The 21,786-nt window shown below is 34.6% G+C and overlaps 1 protein-coding gene across 2 annotated transcripts in view; it reads right to left on the bottom strand.

The window, feature by feature from the left end:
* Positions 1-21,786, bottom strand: part of GRID2 (glutamate ionotropic receptor delta type subunit 2) — a 1,355,750-nt gene that overhangs the window by 637,151 nt on the left and 696,813 nt on the right. Inside the window, exons 3-4 of one of the 2 annotated variants that reach the window (XM_027116924.1) lie at positions 19,863-20,147; positions 6,144-6,349 (exon numbers count right to left, since the gene is read on the bottom strand). In XM_027116924.1, coding sequence (XP_026972725.1) covers positions 6,144-6,349; positions 19,863-20,147 — 491 coding nt within the window. The remainder of the gene's footprint in view (positions 1-6,143; positions 6,350-19,862; positions 20,148-21,786) is intronic. The other variant, XM_027116925.1, reaches the window with a different exon arrangement.

Here is a 21,786-nt window from a genome sequence, read left to right as displayed (position 1 = left end):
TTAGGTCTATTTTAACTAATCTCTTTGTTTTCGTTTTGTCCATATTACTTTATGGAGAGAAAACTCAATATAAATTTAATCACTCTTGGATTCAATCACATTCCAGACGTGCTTTGATAAGACTATAGTAAATTACAGAAAGAATTTCTTGAAGTAGCTAAGACTTCTCAGTACCTGATAACAAAAGAAATTTTGTTTTATTTTTAGGTCTGTGTAATCTTATACATTATCTACAAACTTCATTTGATTAAGTTTTGGATAGCAACTTTGTTTTCTTTATTTTCAATTCCATTTTGGAGTTGAGAAGAGTAACCTTCCTGTTTATTTTCTTGTGGTTTTATTATTTTGTACATTCTATGTTTACAACATTCCCCTTATTAATCTGTCTGTTCCTTTGAGGCTAGACCCATATATCTTTCATGATTGTATTCCTAGCAACATTAGCCACATTGTCTTGCACAGAATAGCTTTAAACATATTGTCTGAATGAATGAATAAATGAATACTGGATTAGAGAAGAATTTCAATTCCCTTGTCTTGAAGGTTGAAGCAACTGTGATTTTAGATTTCAAATATGAGTACAACCTTCACTTATGTTCAGGTTATTTCCTTGTTTAACTTCATTTAAATAAATAGCATAGAATTAAAATGTTGAACCCATCAAAAACCTGATAGAAAAGAAAAACTAGCAAATTAGACATTTCAAAGGCAAAAACTGTTAAACGACCTTTAGATTATGAGGAGAAATTAGTAGCAAACTGTTCTCCAATATCAATACCCAAGTCAGGGGTCACTGGAAAGAGGTGAGTTGGATCTGAGTATACACAGTATGCTTCTATTCACATAAAGTTTAATATGAATCAGAACTAGTTTATTGTGTTAGAAGTCAAGATAATGGCTATACCTTCAAGGAGGTTACAACTGGGTGTTGCCTGGAAGGGGACTCTGGGAATGCTAGTTATGTTCTGACTCTTGATCTGGATGCATGGAAATTTGTTGCGTTGTACAGTTATGTGCACTATAATTATGTACATTACATTTCAATAAAAAGTGTACTTTAAAATGCATATCAATCATCTATGAACACAGTATTATTAGAGACTTTCATGCAATGAATATATTTTGGAAAAAATTATAGTCATACGTTCCTTTGTCTAGTATTATTACATTATCCTCATCTTAAAAACTGTACATTGCAGGGCTTCCCTGGTGGCGCAGTGGTTGAGAGTCCACCTGCTGATGCAGGGGACGCGGGTTCGTGCCCCGGTCCGGGAAGATCCCACATGCCGTGGAGCGGCGGAGCCTGTGCTCCGCAACGGGAAAGGCCACAACAGTGAGAGGCCCGCGTACCGCAAAAACAAACAAAAACAACAGTACATTGCATAGTGTCTCCAAATAATTTCTTTTATTTTGGTAAAAATCGGGTTATTTGGATAGCTACTTGATAACTATCATAGTAATTTGAATATTCAAGGCTCTCTTTTGATGACTAGGAACCTTTCTATATCCCTTGAGACAAGATAACTTCACTTGTTTTCTAAACCTTCCTAAAGGCTTATTTCTGGTAAGCTGCTTACATATTTGAAGTAAGTAACTTTGCCTTTTTGTTGTTTGACAGGATCAAAGTTCTCTGGGATATAGTACAATGGAATGAAAGCTATTTCATAAAGTATGTTTTAAGGAATAAAAGATAATACCCTTTTCTTATTGCAGAATAAAAGGATTTCATGTAACAGTAGGGTTCCTTTCTGAAAATTTGAAAAAAATGTAAATAGGCAATAATATTTATTATCATATAAGTAATAAAACTTCCCATTTTCAAAGAATTGATTTTTCTTATCAAACTGGAAAACTAAAAGTTAAGACCCAAAAGTTCTAATGCATGTAGCCTTTCTGGAAATGGTTTAACTGACATAGCATCCAATGCAACATTTTCCTATACAAAAAATATTGTTTTCCAAAATATCATCCTAATCCATATTTAAATCAAACCATGTGAGCACTCTTTTTTCACCGTATTCATTTCAAGGACACTTATGGGTACATTGTGATAACAATTTTCCACCGATATCACAGCAGGTTGATTTACTCAGCTGCACATAACTGCAGTATTTTTCTTAAAGCTTTGAAATCTTGAATGAGGGGTGGAGAACTAACTGTAGACATGTAATATATTAAATTTCTAAGACTTGAAAGGGAGCATAATTAACTCAATGCCACATAATTGCTCCAGGGACAGAAAAAAAGAGGCAAACAGAATTGATATGCCCCTTTTTTCCCCTTAGCAATTAAATAACAATGCTAAGTGAGCAATTTCTTTTTTAAGACTCATTCTTTTGACTTAGTATTTCCCTCGAATATTTTAAAAACTTTCCATGCCAACTTATAAAATGTAGGAAGCAGTGAAGCTGGGAATTCTGCTATTCCCTCTCTTTGAGCAGAATTTCTCCCTTCCTCCTCTCCCTCTCTTTGGTGCTTACAGAACCTGTCTCTTTGACCTCATCATAATCTTTAGTTCCTCTCTCTTTCCCATTATCCCAATCCATCAGTTCTTTTCTAGCTTCATTTGCCTTTCTATCCATCATGTAATCCACTGTAAGTCATTTCTATATCTCTTAGGACCTGACAATCACGTACCCCTTTGACTGGCTGCCAACTTACTTTATCAGTTTCAAACTTTAAGTGTCCTCTACCGTCCACTATCAGCACTAGCTGCAAAGATATTGAACGTGGCTGGAGGAAGTTAGGGAATAATACTGATTAGAGCTAGGGAGGCTTTTAATTTTCTCAATTGTAAATTTGGAATTCAGACAAAATGTTATATGTTGTACTTTCCAAATCTAAAATGTCATGGTTTGATATATTGTTTCTTCAAAACTATAACAATCATTCTTTAAAGTATCTTTTGTCTGTTAATCTCTAAAAATCTGAAAGAACATCCTGGAACTTCCAACTGAAAAAAGTCAAACGGGATCATCTCCAAAACCCCAATACAATATAAGGGAATGAACAGATATATAAACCAATGACCATGAGGAAAAAGGGACAGAAGCCATCAGAAAAGTGTTTTTAAATAAATTACTGAGGGACTTCCCTGGCAGTCCAGTGGTTAAGACTTTGCCTTCCAATGCAGGGGTGCAGGTTCAATCCCTGGTCGGGGAGCTAAGATGTATATGTATATGTATATGTAGATGTACGTGTATATGTGTAGGTGTATACCTGGAATGCCACACAAGACACATTGCCTCCTGAGAAGAAAATCAAGTGCTTAAGGAACAATAACAGGAGGTTATCCTTCTGAACCTTTTAAATCTTGAATCACATGAATGCATAGTGTATTCTAAATACCAATTAAATTTTAAACATTAGGGCTTCCCTGGTGGCGCAGTGGTTGAGAATCCGCCTGCCGCTGCAGGGGACACGGGTTCGTGCCCCGGTCCAGGAAGATCCCACATGCCGCGGAGCAGCTGGGCCCGTGAGCCACAACTACTGAATCTGCGCGTCTGGAGCCTATGCTCCACAACAGGAGAGGCCACAACAGTGAGAGGCCCGCTCACCGCCATGAAGAGTGGCCCCCGCTTGCTGCAACTAGAGAAAGCCCTTGCACAGAAATGAAGACCCAACACAGCCAAAAATAAATAAATAAATAGATAAATAATAAAAATAAAGGAATTCCCTTTAAAAAAAAAAAAAGACAAGCCCTAAAAAAAAAAAAGTAATTATTTTTGAAAAGAATAATTGGAGGGAGAAATAGGTGGACCAAGGGACTCTTGTTTTTTATTATAAAACCCTCGGTTGTATTTGATTTTTAAAACTATGTCCATCTCTCTCTCACACACACACATGTGCACACACAGTGAATTTTTATTTGCCTATCATTGTCTGCCTAATACAGTCTTATTCATTTTTCATGATTCTGGTAAAGCAAACTTTCTGTGAAAGTTTTCCTGATGCCAGCCAAACTCCTGCAGAGTTAGTCAGTTCTCCTATGGGATTCCAGAGCGTCATCTGCCTGTCATTATTATACTATTTTTCTTTCATATTTTATTATTTAGTTACATGCTTGCCTCCTCCACTAAACTAAGTGATCCTCTAAGTCAGGAACTATTCCACGTCTCCAGACCTCCGGTGCTGTCTGTCTTTTGGATTTGCTGCTGCTTGCCTTTGAATGAACTGCATCTAGGACTTAAGGAGTCAGCCTATTCTCTAAGTGGGGAAATGTTCCTAGAACTCATGGGAGAGCAGAAGCAAGCTGGGAAGTATTTGAGAACAGCTAATGGAGCAACAGGAACCACTACACAGGTCAGAGAAGAGCATAGCCAGCTTAGGATAGGGAAGGCAGGTGGGTTCACATTCTTCCTCGCCGCTTGAGACCATAAAATAAACTTAGTCCACAGTTTAAAGACAGAAAATCAGAAAGACAAAGTGAATGGGGGGAAAAATGGTGGCTTGGTAGAGGAAGGGAGATAAGTCTCTCAGGAAAATCACAAAGATAGATTTATGTGTTTGAGAACAAAGTGGAAGCAGTAGATTGTTACAAGTATCAAAGTTCAGAGTCAAGGATGGGGGCCACAGCATGTGCTATGTGTCAGGTATACACTATGCGCTAGAAAAAATGATCCAGAAGTTACCGTTTCTTAAACATCTACTAGGTGCTAGTCCCCCAGCCACCCCTTTAAGGCTTTTTATATCTCATTATTCTGTGTTACAAATATAATAAGCTGAAATCAATAATTATTCCCATTTTACTGGTGACAAAATGGAGGCTCAAAAATGTTAAGTAATTGGCTGACATCATGTGATCAGAAAGTGGCTGAGATGGACTTGTACTTGTCTGTTAAATACCATTTATTTTGTGAATTCCTACTCATGATACTAAGTCTGGTTCAAATGTGCCTTCTCAATGAAGCCTTCTCTGATCTTTCCAACCAAAAATGACTATAGATGCTTCAACTTTATTTCTTGTAATTTTAAGATTCCAACGTATATTACATTTCTTTGTATATTTGCCTTCAATCTTCCAGCAGATTTTGTGTTTCTTGAAGGAAAGAACAAGCTCCTGTAGAATTGAAAATATTCTTTCTATTGTGGAAAAATCCAGTGGTTCAATGAGATTCTCTGAGTTATTTGCTGGACTTAGAAAGGTCAAAGTTCTATATTTGTCCCTAAACTGCATAACAAAGTTTTCAATTAAAATTTTAAAAATGTATCATTGATATTTTCCAAAGTTTTATTCTTATTAGTGATTTATATTCTGCTTCAATGTCCCTGATACCAATTATATTATAGAGTGTCAAAGAATTTTTAACACATTCCTAATTTGGAAGCTTTACAGCAGTACTTTGCAAGCTAAAGAAAGCATAATGGAGAGGTGAAGAAAAAAGTATTAGTGAAATAAAGTCATGAAAAATTTTAAAACTAATAATAAAACCCATGTGAAAGTATGTAATGTCATGATCAGTTCTAGCACTACATAAAATTAAAAATTTGAAGTAAGGCAAACTTACTTAACAATAATCTTTTGTAAGGCAGCACTAAAGATTTTAGAATATAGAGATTAAAAAGTCTTAATTGTATTTTCACAAAGTTTCAGAGCTTCTGGCCAAATGAACAGATACAATTAAAATTTTGAGGGTCCAGCATCATAAAATGTACAGTGGTCATCACTTTGCAGAGTTTCAGACAATTTTAATTATTTTTCTTGGTACAGAGTTCACAGAGCAGAAGTAAATATGCTATATGTTTTTGTAAAAGGAATCATGTTTAGGCAACAATAGCTTAATTGAAGTAAATCTTTTCTCAGAAGTAAAATTTTAACTTGCATAAAAGTTTTAAGTACTAGTTAGACAACTTGTTAAATCCACTCAGGTAAACAGCACTTTTAAATCCCCATAAGATTTCTTAAAATCATCCTGGCTATGTGCCTAAATACATATAAATACAAAGCATTCTTAGCAATTAACTGGACCGTACGGGGTAAATGTGATGAGCAAGGAATTCACTGTGCTACCTCAATTAGTGCTAATGAGAGTTGTGTAGTTAATTCCCTCACGCTGCTCTTAATTTTCATCTCCTCTGTGGAGTCTACTCCAAAACATTTAAATTTTACACCCTATTCCCAGCCCATGACAATTTTTACTTACCTCAGTAATGAAGGCTTTGGCTGTGGCAGGATTCATAACAAGGATGGCTCGCCTAAGAGTGTCTCGATAGCGATTCAATTCCTCTATTCTCATGGTATCAAAGAGAGTGGTGATCATTTTATTGATGTTGTTTTCTACCTTCTGAAGTGCAACATCCATCCCCTGCTGAGACACTTTGTCCAAAAACTCCTGTATTCCACGGATATCTAGGAACATCAAAAGCCCATCAAAATGTGAATTACAGCACAGAAGGGAGAGAAAAGCTATTTCACTTACATCATAATAGTTTATTGTTCTACATTGTAGGCTGTTTAAACTTCTAATTGAGGAGCTGATGGAACTCTCAAATATGTTTAAGGTTGAGAAAAGACGATTTAAGGTGTTTATGCGAAAAATGTAGGGATTGTTATTTTTTAAATTAATTTTTCTCCACTGAGCATTCTAAATTATCTCACCTCTGGAAGATGTTACAACAGAGTAGAGGGAAGTGATGGGGAAGATCCTCACTTCCCTAAAGCAAATGTGAGATAAGAAAGTACATTCCTTATTTTTCCTCAGTATTAAAGAGTGACATTAACCTCAGGCAAAACATGAATGTCGTTATGGCTGATGAATCTGAATCAACATTACTACCATTTCTTAAAATAGGCAACGATATCACTAAACTTGACATTTTCAATCTTACTTGAAAGATGGTTTTGAGAGGTTATTTTCAAAGGGTCTCAGATCACTTAGACCACAAATAAAACAGCTACATTTTTGCCTGTTTTATGAGTACTATCTCCTTAGCTCAAATCTGGCCAACTTGGAAGATATTAGTTTTTTTCCAGGAGTATGGGAATGTACTTTGCGTGTAAAACATAAATTTTAACAAAATATTCACACACCCATTCCAAAATAAAAAAATTTCTGAAAGATTATCAAATAAAAAATTGTGTCCATTTCACATCTAAATAAGGAGGGTAAAATACAGTCTAAATAAAATGTTTATAAACTTGTATTTTGATGTATATTTAAGTAACAATAAGTGCCTGAAATGTTACAAATATTTTTCCTAGTGCCACATTGGCTGCTTATAGAAGAAGGGATCTAAACATTGATAAATATGATTGGAAGATGTACCCAGCACAATACAATCTTAATATAACAGATTGCTTTGACTATAAAGTACTGTTTATTTTTCTGTATATGCTCGTGACATAAAATGTTAAAAGGGAAAAAACTAGTGAATGATAAGGAGTGAATGAAATTGTAGGTTGCTTATTATGAATGGACTATATCTCAAAATTCCTTAATGTGCAAGACCGCAGGCTTGTAAAATTTACCTCTCAAGGACAATAACAAGGTCATGTGTTTTTCAAGCAATATATAAGCCAATAAGTAAGAAACAGTCACAAATTTAGAAACTAACATTTGCTCATAACCAAAGTTTATATTTGCAAGTTTATAAATTAATACTAATAATTTTAAAATTTGCTTTCTTCTTATGATCTGTTTTATTTTAAAACAATTACTATGAACACTATATGTCTAGTTATCTGATGACTCTCAAACTCTTCAGAATAGATAACTGTATAAATTCTACCTTACATTCCTTATTCCTAATTAAATTATAAACCCAGGATGTCAGCATCACAGTAGCTTAAAAGAACAAAGACTCATCTAGAGCAGAACAAGAGATAAAAGAGCTGAAATAATAAAGGTATTATGTACTCATTAAATATCCAGGTCAGAAAGTTCCTAAGGATGTAAGGTATTCAAGCATGGATTAAACAAAGGTTTAGATCTGATGAAATTTAGCAGATACAGGTAGACATATAACAGGACTATGTTCGCACTCAAGCAAGCCTTCTCAAACTTTGCTGTGAATCAGAATAGCTTGGAAATCTTATCAAAAATGCAGAAGCCTGGACCCTACCCCAGAACCAGTATGCCTTTAAACTATGTGTCAGAGCAGATCCTTGACTGTGAATTGTAAGCTGTTGTTTCTTTAGTATGAATCACTTAAAAGTGCAGCTAAATACGACAGAAAAAAACAAAAATAAATTGAAATAGAGATGTTCAGAAAACACAGTGTGACCAGAGCATAAGACTCCAAATTACTTACACTCTTAACTTTGAGAAAAAAACCTGTTTCAAAAAAAATTGTTGAAACAAATTATGGAAAATTATTGAAATTATCACCTGTCACCAATGCTATGTGCTCAGAATTCAACAGTGAATACCCTTCCCCACATTGAGAAAGGCAATAAACAGGTAAACAAAGTAACAGATACAATTCACACTAAGTGCTGGAAAGGAAACAAGGGTGGGAAGAAGGACCTATTTTAGTTAGAATACTCAAGGAGGTTTCCTCTGGAAAACTGGCATTTAAAGTGTGATCTAAAGGATGAGAAGACATTGCCCAGGCAAGGGGATAGGATGAGAGGACAACAGCTAGGGAAGATGCCCCGAGGCAGTGAAGAGCTTGTGTTTGAACTACCTAAAGGATTTCTGTGTGGCTGTAGTCCAGGGGGAGGGCAGAGTTAGGTGAAGCTGTGTGGAGAAACTTCAGATCATGTGGATCCTGGTGAGACACAGAAAGAGGTTTCGATTTTATCCTAAATACAGTTTTAATCTCTTGAAAGTTTTAAGTAGAGGATCTGACTAAGTAGATGATGGGCTATGTGATCATTCAAATTGAGCTTGTAACTGATTTTCCCTTCATTTAAAACAGCATGACTTTTTTAGCTTTTATATTTGACCAGAAATTAAGTACTATATGTATTGTTACTTGGCCAGAAAAGTGATGTAATAAAAGATTGCTATTATGTCTTTGCTTCCTTAGTCTGCAGTTCTGGTTATCACTGCCTAGGTAAGTGATTATAAAGTTTTTGAAAATTTTTCTCATCTACAAATGAAGAAATATTTATCTTATAGATGTCTTGAAAGATTAATTAGTGAGGGTGATGGTGTGTGTGTCTGCATGGGAAATCCATCGTAGAGTCTAACACATGGTAGGTGTCTAACACATGGTAGGTGCTATTATTGTTAACAATAGTGCACAATTGCCTGTTAAGGGCAATTTTTTTAATTTTTAAAATTATTTTATTTTTATTATTGGGGGCATCTTTCTTTTTTAAAACAACTTTTTATCTAGGGGAAAACATACTACACTTGATGTCAGAAAACCAGGTTTGGATCCTTACTTTGCTACCCACATAGCCGTGTGAACTTAGAATCAATTTCATAGGTGATGTCTGTCATTTTTACCTTCCCAGTATTTTTTCTCCTTTATTCAAATAACAAAACCTCATTTTTCATTTAAGAAACAAACCTGGACCCATCTCTGTGTTCTACACGTGCACAACCTTCTATATTCATTACCGGATGGTCATGTGTCCCAGGACAGTTAAGTGTGAGTTCTCCATATCTTTGGCCTAAGTAATTAGTTCACAGATAGTCACAGGATTCAAAGAAAGACTGAAATTTGATATATGGATAATGAAAAAGAAATGGTCATTCTTTTGTATCACAAGTTGTAATGATGCAGTTTTGGAATTGAGAGAGCCAGTGTGTCTAGTGAGAAGCTGAGAATGCAGCCAACGAGTGAAGTGAAACAAAGGCCAGGTAGCTATTTCTTAGACTTCCCAACTACATGAGTCAATCGAAAAACCATTTTTTCTTTTTTTGCTTACCTAGTTTAAAATGAGCTTCTGTCACTCACAAGAGAAAGGGTATTGACTAATACATAGTCTTTTGATAAACATCTGGTAGTTTGGGAATGAAGGTAAAGGCACAGTTCCTGTTCTTGAAGTACATCCAGTTTAGTGGAGGGAATAACAATTTAAACAACTAATTGTTTTAATGTGATTAATGCCAATGAAAGAAATGTAACAAAGGAATGGAAGCTTAGGAAAACAGCTAATCACACTTTATCAATGCAAAAAGAAAATTATATCACCTAATTACTGGGTTGTTCTAATAAAAGGAAATAAGGGGTGTGAAATATTAAAGCAGTTTGTAAACTGCAAATTTCTATGCAATGTGCATTTTCATTATCAAGACTTTATTAACCCAGTCAATTGTCCCACTTGTTCTTAATTTTCTTCTGTTCTCTTTTTCTATGGAAAAATGGAAAACAGACAAAAATCACAATAAGGACTAAAAGTTGATCTAGGTACTACCTTTATAAATTGATATTCTAGCAACCATCAATTTTTGTGATATCTGATTTGGGTTATCTAGTTAGACCAACTTCCTGCAACTGCTCTCCAAGAGGTAATGGCTGATTGAAACACAATGATTCGTTTTATTAAATTGTGTAGAATAATGACTTTATTATGATCACTAATGTAAGACTAAATTTAATATCTCTACTGAAAATGGCTTATAATGTAAATAGATTAAGGTAGAAAACTCCTAGGCGATATTAGGATCTAATGCATAAGCACATTTCTAAACAGACCCCAAACCAGAAATGTGATATTTTACTGTTCATCCTAAATCAGTAGTCAGCATCTAAATAGATCTCTTTGGAATCTAGTCTCTGCTTACTATGTGCCAAGCATGAGCAAAACAATCCCTGCCCTCAATGAGCTTGTTATCTACACATATGGTGATAACACAGACCCTATTACAGATAGAAGAATCTTACAATACTACTCATTTTCCAAACTGTCGTTGCAACCTAAATTTAGTGGCATTCTCTGGAATACATCAAACAGTAATTCTCAGTCTGATCATTGTATTTGAATGACACTTTTAAAATGTTGAATTTGGTAGGAAAAAAAGATTTGTCACTGAGACTTTGTAGGTCTGATTATTTTTTTTTCCTTCTACTCATCTCTCTCCCTCATTTGAGTAGATTAGGCACATTTAATCATTTTTGATCACTTAATGCATTGAAAACCTCACTTAGCAGGAGACCTCAGTACTTCATTCAGTCAATCTTGGTGTTTCTGAAATTATGACAGAATGCTAAGCTTTAAATTAATATTTAGAATCTTGTGAATTTTTTTTAGATAAAAAGAAATACATCACACTACTAGACACATGAGATACATCATGAAGTTGAATGGACTTTCCCAACATATGAATGGCAAAGCATAATCTACAATTGCCTTGTTTCCTCAGGGGAAAAAAGGCTTTTAACCATGGAGTGATTTAAAAATTTTTGTTCAGAAGAACCCTTACTTCTAAAGGGATTTGAGTCATTAATTATTTCCTTGTCATTTGTGATGTATTTAGAAAATAATGATAATAATGTGCTGTATGAGATTTTAAGGTGACACAGTCCAGCAATAGGGATCCACTGAGATTTTCTATTTGATAAGAACTTGTGATTTTAACATTAGATCATAATGTTACATCATGAAAGTCATTTTTACAGTAATGCTAATCAATATTTTTAGAACATTTTACTGATGAACAAATCCACAATAGTAGAATATAGCATTTTTACCTACTGACATAATATATACTAATGAAAACAAAATAGTTAAATAAGATGCTTGGATTAATTATATGCTTACTGATGTACATTGAAGTGAATGAGATAACTGAAAGCTGGAAAGTAGCCAAATGAGGAATAAATCACTTTAAGACTGTCTAGAGAGACAGTTAATAATATTATAGTCATCAGACATTTAAAAACACCCTCAGGGTAATTATAAACATTTGCAATAAATCAAGAGGAATGTGTCCATTTTATTAAACCTACATCAAGTCTGCATGGAATAAATACTGTGATTCCTAGGAATGCATTCATGCTGATGTCCATCCAATATTCATTTCAAAGAGTTCTACCATATGACAATTTAATTGTAAGGAAAGGGTGATGTACTGAAGGGTAGTGCTTAAGTACTTCAGGTCATTCAACTATGTACTGACACTTAATTTGGGATCATTAAATCAGTGCTTGCAGAATGCAATGGATTCCATATATAATCCATTCATTAATCCTTAACTTTGAATTTATTTCTTTGTTTTCATGCATATGGATGTCAAAAAGTAAATATTTCTGTATATAAAGAGAAATATATTTTCATTTAGTCTTTTCCATGCTAAGATATTCTATCAAAACCTGTTATGTATGTTTAGGTCTCTGATTTTCAGAAATACCTAGTTTAACAAATTATAGTTGATATATACATATGGCCAAAAGTCTTAGTGTAAAATAGAAAAGACTATTCTGAAATCTTAAGAAAAATGTCAGAAAGGCTAAGAACATAAAATAAGTCTAAACTGACCAAAGCAAACAAAAACAAACAAATTGAACTAATGAAGAGTATATTTTAAAAGCAGTTTAAAATGGTGAATTATAGAGACAAATATTTATAATTTTAAACATCTAAATTATAATTTAATAATATTAAATTTAAAAATTAAATTAATAAGATTAAAATAATCTAATCCATATTTTTTTCTTATAAGCAAAGTTTCTTTCGAGCTGACAAGGAAAGCACATGTGTCCACGTATGCCTACCCTTCACCCAGAGGGTCATCATGTAACTCAGGCTGGTGCCAGAGAGCCCACCATGCCCCTGAACAAATTATTTGGTTCCAGAATAAGCACAGGACCCAAAGAGAGCCTGAGATTTTATATGTGGATAAATAGCCATATGTCTGATATTGATGTATGGACAAAGAAGGGAAAGGGCCTTTTTCTAGTATAATAATCTGTAAGAATATGCTTGAAGTCACCAATGCCATCTGTCTAGCTTGAGAATGAAGCACATACATGAACTGAAGTAGAGGTGAGGCTATGGTAAGAGGGTATATTTGACTACTTTCAATTAGTTCTTGTCTCTATGTCATTACTGTTACAAGCTGCTTAGATCCCTATCATCAAATTACCCCTCCAGGCTCCATAACTGCACCCATAGAATAAATCTACAAATAGGTTCATTCCAATATTAAGCTGTGGAACCAATATTTGTTTAGGCAAAGGAAATTAAATAACCCCAATAGCTCTTTAGGTGAAATGCACATCAACTTTTCTGCTTATGTCACTCTTGTAAATCAGTTCTATTCAGCCCATCCATCCCTGAAATTCAACTTTTCTTTCAATATTCTCAGAATAGAAACCTCCCATTAAAGCAATCTATATGTTTTTATTCTATTTTAAAGATCACCCACTTCTATAACTTTCTGGCTTCTGTATATTGTCAGTTCCAAGACGCCTTGATTCTGGAATCTAGTTGCTGGCTGTTACGTTCAACTAATTCCTTGCTTAGACCTCTCTGAGAGTGAGCCTGCCTTGACTACTATCAGCTGCTTCTAATGAGGCTTCCTGGATATTGTATTCCACCTACTTGACCAAACTTCCTCTCAGAGACTTGGTTGAAAGCATAAACAGCAGGCTAAGCAAATTGAGGACGATGCGAAACAGGAAGGGTAGGGCAATATAATGAGTAATATGATAAAGATTTAACATAAAATTTTTAAAAGGCATAAATTATGACAAAACACAATAAGATACAAGTGGCTTTTGTTTTGCTAAAAAGAGGTAAAGGTCTCACCTCTCTAAGGCAATAAGATAGCATGAGATGTACCGTGCAACCAATAAATGTGTCAGATTGTATACAGAAATATTGAAAAAGTAAAATAGATAGGGATAAAGGCATTTAGAAAGGTGGATTATCTAAGAAGCATACGTATCGGGTTGAAAATGGTAAATTCTTAGGCAGTAGAAGACTAAGTGACTTCATGGGATGTAATCATTTCTTTACTTATTGATAAATGGTTACAAGCAAAAGCATTACTTATTTTATATTATTCTTTTTGTCCAATATATTTTAAGTTTCATATAGAGAAGAGCTTTCTGTCAATTAGAAATGTCCGGTATCCTTATATGAGACAGGCTCCTTCAAAGTACAGTGAGTTCTCTCTTGCTTGGAGGATTCTGTCAGGGGAAACAATGCTACCAATCAAAGATGTTGAAGGAGATACCTGCTGAAATCTCTTGTTTCCAAATGCCTTATCTAGGAACAAAGCTGGCCTTATCAGAAACACCGGGGGGTGTTAAAATATGTATGTTGCTAGGGCCTACCTTGCAAAAATTCTGATTCCAGGGGTCTATGACAGAGCTGAGGTAGGATGATGATTAAAAATCTCTTCTAGTAATTCTGATCTACTACCAAATTTGGGTTCTAAGTGTCCACTACACTCAATTCTAACCTTTTGTCTATGACTCAATAATCACTAAGTGATCATGATTCAATGATGATATTTAGTTTACAATTCTGATAGGCAAATTGATTTTTTCCTTTTTTTCTTTCTCTTTACTTCTTTTTACTTTTCAGATATCTAACAGGTTGTTCTGTCTTCTAAATTTTTATTGAGATATAATTTACCTACAATAAAATAAAGAGACCTTACATGTGTAGTTTAAAGAACATTTATAGTGTTCCACTATAACTACCACTCAAAATGAGATACTGAATATTTCTGTTACCACAGAAGTTTCTCGTGTGTCCTTTTCCAGACAGTCCACTCCTGGTCCAGAGATGCAACCACTTTCTGATTTGGATCACCAAGATTAGTTTTGTATGTTACTGGACTTCATATAAAAGGAATAATACAGCATGTCCTTCTTTTCTTTCAGGATTATTTCACTCAAAATTTTGTTGTTGAGTATTTCAGTGGTTCATTTCTTCTTATTGCTTAATAATATTCCATTGTAGGGACCTGCCACAATTCCTTGAACCATTTTCAAAATGATGGGCATTTGGGTTGTTTCCAGTTTTGGACATAATGAATAATGCCAATACTAGCATTCTTACATAAGATTTTGTGAGGATATACATTCTCATTTATCTTGGTAAATACCTGGGAGTGAAATGAGTAAGTCACGTGGTAGATGCATACGTAAATTTGTAACGAACTGCCAAAGAGCTTTCCATACTGGTTGTACATTTTTACATCCAGCCACAAGGTAGGAGAGTTTCAGTTTGCTACATTCTTGTCTACGTGTAGTATTGGACTTTAGCCAGTCTAGTGGGTACCGATTAATACCTCGATGCTTGTTTTTGTTTTTTTGTTTTGTTTTTGCCACACCACTCCGCTTGCAGGATCTCAGTTTCCTGACCAGGGATTGAACCCAGGCCACGGCAGCGAAAGCCTGAAATCCTAACCACTAGGCCACCAGGGAACTCCCCAGTATCTAGCTTTAATTTGCACACACCTGTGGACTATGTTCAGCACTTCTTCTTGTGTTTATTGGCCATTTATATATCTGCTTATATGAATTGTCTGCACAAACTTTTTGCACACTTTCAATTGTGTACTTTTATTGGTGTCTTGTTGCTTTGCTGGAGTTTTGTTTAATTCTCTGAGCTCTTTATATAGCCTATGTATTTACCTAAGTTTTTCAGATATAGGTATTGGAATTTATTCCCCAGGTTGTAGTTTGCCTATTTATTTTCTTAATGGTGTCTTTTATGAGCAGAAAACTTTAATTAATACAAGGCTCACGCTGCTTGCTGCGCCCTGAGTATTAAAGATCTCTAATTCAGGAGCGTAGTGTTTTCTGCCAGCATCTATGAAATTGAGGCAGGCTAACTCGCTAGCTTGCAAGTAGGGTAAAATCTCAGACCCTTCACAGTTCTTGACAGTATCATATTACAACCCCCAGCTGTAAGCAATACTAGGGAATATAGTTTTTCAACTGGAACTATTGCTCTCTCAGTTTAGAAGGGAGAACATATATTGCATAGGCAAGCGGCTATTTCTGCTGAGGGGTCAGCCTACTTTGAGTCACTGACTGCCCTGTTTCCACGTTTCTAACGATAACCAAACCATCCGAATTGACATACAGTACTTTTCCCTGAATGATGTTAACATGCTGAAGATCTGCAGGCTTAAAGTCAGACATTATCTCTCTTTAACAAAAATGATTCTATACATGTCACTTGTAAATTTTTAAAAAATTTTCAGGGGCTTCCCTGGTGGCGCAGTGGTTGAGGGTCTGCCTGCCGATGCAGGAGACGTGGGTTCGTGCCCCGGTCCGGGAGGATCCCACATGCCACGGAGCGGCTGAGCCCGTGAGCCATGGCCGCTGAGCCTGTGCGTCCGGAGCCTGTGCTCCGCAACGGGAGAGGCCACAGCAGTGAGAAGCCCCCGTACTGCAAAAAAAAAAAAAAAAAAAAAAAAAAAAATTCAGTGTCAGAAATTACTCTTATGCTTTTTCTATTGTATCAAAAGAGTCCAGTTGTTGAGAGCAGGGACTATGGGGGAGACTATTAGTGTTTGAATTCAGGCTTCTTGGACTTACTTTTGAGTCACCTGACCTCTTACTACTTTAGCTTTTTTCATTTGTGGTATAATCATGGCCATCTCCAGCATCATCACCATCATCTACTTTACAGAGCTGCTGTGAGGATTAAATGAGATAATACATGTAAAGCATTTAGAACAGAGCTTGGATACAATACATGTTCTCTGTAAGATTATCTCTTGCTATATTCTTGGGTGATAGCTCACTGCAACCTCTTTATACTCATTATACATGGTTAGGAGTATAGATAGGCTCTGATCAGACTTTAAATCTCAGTTTTGATGCTTCTTAGCTATGTTTTGTGAACAAGTTACCCATCAGTTGTTTCTGTTTACCTATTTGTAAAACTGTAAATATTACCTACCTCACATAGCTGTTGAGAAAATTCAATGATACAATGTAAAATATTTATTCTACTGCCTGAATGAAAATGATCAGAGATACTATTTTTTTAATATTTTTATTGCTGCAAGACTTGCTCACACTGTCTATTGGAATGGCCGTCTCTCACACACTTAAAGTTAGGTAGGATTCTGAGAGGCAATAATCAAGATCAAAGTCCACCCGTGAAGACTTCTTTGATCACTGCTGCCTAAATTAAACACTTTCTTCATTGCACACCACTAGCACTCAGTTTGCATCATTCATGACACAACACACTATTTTCTCTATTAAGAGAGTCATATAAATATTTCTCTTTCGTTAATTGTAAGCTTCTTAAAAGTAAAGACTACATTCTGTAAAACTTTTAATCTCATGTTTTGTATCTGCACTAAGCAAGTGAGCTATGAACGTTTCCTGAATGACATATTTTTAAAAGTTCAACACTTCCTCTTTTCAAGCCTTTTAAAAAATGCCTTGAATCTATCCACTCAAATAAAGTTTCATTTTTCTCCCCTCTTTTTATCCATTTACTTAGAATCAAAGACTTGAATTTTCTTTGTTAAGGAATTTAAAGTAGACTTTTACACTGTGCTCTTAATCATAATTAACTGCTTTGGAAATAAGTGTTTCTCTAATAAACTGGATAAGAAGCCTAATCTTTTTCTTTAAGTATATTTTTCTAAGCAAAATACATCTTCAATAACATTTGGCTCCAGCAGGCTGCCTGATTCCATCCATGGATGATGCTTAATCCATTCCTTAATGAAAGTAATTCCTGATAACCAAGATAAAAGTCAAGTATAATGCTGATGTTTGAACTTAAAATGAGGACATTGATGAATGGATATGTAAACACATGTAGCCCTCTTCAAGGCACAAGGTATTTGAATAGCTTGATGTTTATTTTGGACTCTAGCCCAGTTCTTTATTTACTACCAAGATTTATTGTAAGTATCAAAGGAAAATTTTCTTTCATTGAACAAGAGTATTACTGGAAATAATTTAAAAAGTACAAGCAGGGTACTTTTTCATGAATTATTAAATTAAATAATAAATTAAAGTCAAGTTTATCATCAGAGTAAAGGAAAATGTTTTTCATTATTCCTAAAACAAACACTGCTTCTAGCAGAGGATACAAATACTGTGATTATAGCATCTTATTTAATCAAAGGAAAACAAAAGAAAAGAGAATGAGGAATTTCAAATGTATGTAAATGAGTGTGTGACTATGAATTTAGTGTACATTAAAAAATCTTTACTTCATCAGTAATTAAAATGTCTTCTCTTACAAGAATTTCCTAACTGTAATCCATGTAGGACTTGGAAACACGCTAACAAGGAATTTTCTTTCCTCATGGACATTTATAATCAAAGAGTAAAGTTCTCATTTTAATGTAAAAACATCATCAAAAGTTACTTTTCTATTCTTTATTTTACAAGACTATCTTGATAGGACTAACTAAAACGTGTTTTCTCCCTTTAAAGAAAGATGTAGTGTTTAAAAATTCATTATTTCAAAGTATGTTGAGCAGAAGTCATAAGAATACCATTATGGTTATAAAAACCATAGATAATCTGACTAGAAAAAACTGACAAAGGCATACTCAGTATGTTGATTCCAGAGCTAGAGTTTACTATATTCACTAAATAATCCTATCAGTGACTATCAGATTTGTGTTCCATCTTTACTTTTACTGATGAGCCAATTATTTTTATTTCCTTTTTGTTTATTTTATTCATTTCAGCCTCTTGGTCTTTGTTCTGTGACCCCTAAATAATATGAATTAAGCAACAAAATAAGGATTTCCGTCCTGGGGACAAAGGACTGTGCTTTTAGAGAGTGCCACAGACTTTTGTCTGAAGCCTACCCATCAAGTTTAATGGAACTCAGCCTCCAAAACCCCATGTGACCTTTGAATATTTAGGGCTAATGTAACTGTCACTCGCTCTCCCTCCCTGGGAGTCAACAGGAGCTCTTATTTGCTGCTTCCCAGATTTCTGCCAACCTGTTTGTGCTCAGTTCTATTGATGCCACTTTCTGGCCCACTCTTGTGTAACTGTTCTCTAATATAGTTCAAAATGCTGAGTAGATTAGGACAAGAGAACTCATTTTTAAATAGTTATTTATTTGCAAGAAAAATAAGTTGCACTGTAAATCTTCTTAACTTTTTAAAATAAAAATGTAAAAACTAGGCCCATCTATACTGAATAGAAATTTTTCTCTAAGACTCCTTCTTAAGGCAAATCTCTAAGGAAACACGTTTCAAAATATATGTTCTTTATCAGAATTTTGTTTATTTCCTCTCATTTGAACGTATAGATCTCTACTCCATTTCCTATCTTCCTAATGACAAAAAAAGAGAGAAACTATATTTGAAAATCTCTGGGATCAGTCAGCTAGAAAGCAGGTAGATTAATTCAGGAAAAAATACTTATACAAAAATAATATTATTTTTGCTTAGTTTTCTTAATGTAACTAGGTAAATATATTGAGAGAAAGTGTCTTCTCAAAGTATGGCAAATTTAGGTAAAACGCTTTGTGTTCTACTTTAGAAAGTTAAATAAAATAAGTATTTTTATACTACTCAGTATTTGTGTGAGATTTCATTTTGTAGACAATATGCCAGGATAAATATAAAGTGATATAATTTCAGTGACCTTCAAACAGTTAAGTACTAAGTAGATACTAAAGTCTACAATGAGGGTGTAGGCAAGATACTTCAGATTTTTTTTTGAACCAAAAAATAGAAATGGGTAATTTTTTAAGTGTTCCAGGATCTGTCCAAAATGATTTTTTCTTATTAGATAGAGATATAAATCTTTCTGAAAGAGGAGAAAGACAGTATTGTTTTTATGACTTCCCATTATTTGAAAGACCGAGATATGTACAAAAGATTGAACTTGAGGTGTTAACAAAGTTTTCTGTTGTTGCCGCTAGATTTGTAAGAAGAATGTGACAGGACATGAAAACCACAAATAATAATAAGTAAGCTCCTTCGATTTTTCAAGATTTTAACCGAAGTTACCTGCCATGCAAATACCAGCTTACAAAACTCATACCAGCAACAAACACTCACCATATTCACTATCATAGAATATAATTAGCTTCTGCCAGGCATATTCTGTGACCACTCTCAGGATAACGTCATTTAAGTAGACAGGTGGCCTAACAGAGAGAGTGTAGTCATCATTCCTGTTGCTCCGGGTGACTCCACAGCCACTCCTTGGGGTCCCAGCTGTTGAGCGCTGAATGAAGAGGTGGGGGATGTGCATGGCATCTGCCAGAGACTGGAGGGACCCAGCTGATGTGCAGCCAATGGAGCTGACCAGGGCCAAGATGCCTTGATTCATGAGTTCACAGGCTGCAAGAAAGCACAGTAATATTCAAATGTCAATAGGTTTCATATATTTTCTCTTTTTGAGGAACAGTGAATAAAGCTTACACAGCTATTCTGCAACTATGGAAACATTTTTTTTTTTAAAGGAATATTCTACATGAGGATATCCTCCCATTACAAGTGCTGTTGGAATACAGATCAAGAATTCTATCCTAATTAGCTATTTGACCTCGTGCAAATTTCTCAGCTTTTTTTGGTCTCAGTTTCATCACCTGTAAAGAGGGTAAAATAGCATGAATCTTTCAGGATTATTGTGTGCATGAGAGATAATTCAGTGTCTGTTACTTGTCTCTCGAGTGATAGGCATCCAATTAGAGTGATAGCTATACTTTTATAATTTTCAGTGTATCATTCAGGGAAAAGGTAATTCTTTACTGAGTATATAATACAAGGTTTTAAGAAAAGAGACAATATGCAAACTGGTAAATAAATGAAGGGGGAGATGAAGAGTCTGAGGAAGGAATTTCTAGCCACAGAAAACAGAGCCATTCTGGTATCTAAAACTTTGATGACACTTGTCTCTCCTACTAAACTGGAGAAATGAAAATGTTTTTGTTCTTTTCCTTGTTTATCAGAAAACTCATGGGATTTCTCTGGCAGTCCAGTGGCTAAGACTTCGCCTTCCAGTGCAGGGGGTGTGGGTTCAATCCCTGGTCAGGGAGTTACGATCCCACATGCCTCGAAGCCAAAAATCAAAACATAAAACAGAAGCAATATTGTAACAAATTCAGTAAAGACTTTAAAATGGTCCACATCAGAAAAAAAAATCTTAAAAAAAAAACGAAAAAAGAAAACATGGTGAAATCAAAAGGGAAAACTCATGGTGTACATTTCAGAAACTATCTCATTCTGGTTTCCAACTGAAGAATTTCTAATTTCTACTATACGGTTTATGATCTCTGTTTTAATTTCATTTTAACTATTCTGTGTATGCATATACTCTTACTTCAAAACCTATTTAAAACTAAAAAAATATAAATTATAAGTAAACATAAAGACGTCACATATATAGAAAAATAGAGTTCAGAAGTGATATCTCAGAATGCCAATCTTTGAAGTCAAGAGTTTAGAAATGAAATCAAAAGTAAATTTAGAAAGAGTCAAGGCAAAATTAATTCCATTTGAGAAGATAAGACAACATAATTGTTCCAGTATTAATTCTCGATTTGATGCATTCTAGATATAACATTCTCAGTATTCAAACTTTATTATAGATTGCACATAATTCTTGAAAAATTTGAAAGAAAATTTAGACGATAAGTACCTCCATGTGATAAATTGGCCAGTTAATGAAAGCTGACAAAATGAAAGTTTAGAAGTACTATACTAGTGACACACATATAAATATCAAATAAATTTATTATGATTAATGTTAAGCCAACCAACACATACAAAATAAATTAATAATTACTAGGGACATAATTTTCAAGCATGAGTGAGGTAATATGATTTCAAATAATTGTGAAAGATAGCATCAGGGATCAATGCTTCTTAGACCATAACAGATTGCAGGTGAAGTTTCAGTAAAAATCACACAGAACCTATTCATATTCATGAATTCAACATTTATAGGAAGCAATACAGATTTATAGTTATACTTTCA

This window comes from Aethalodelphis obliquidens, unplaced genomic scaffold (assembly GCF_003676395.1).
Source record: "Aethalodelphis obliquidens isolate GAN/ISIS:26980383/991018 unplaced genomic scaffold, ASM367639v1 scaffold17, whole genome shotgun sequence".
NCBI classification, from domain to species: Eukaryota; Metazoa; Chordata; class Mammalia; order Artiodactyla; family Delphinidae; genus Aethalodelphis; species Aethalodelphis obliquidens.
This window is presented reverse-complemented; position numbering and strand designations above follow the sequence as displayed.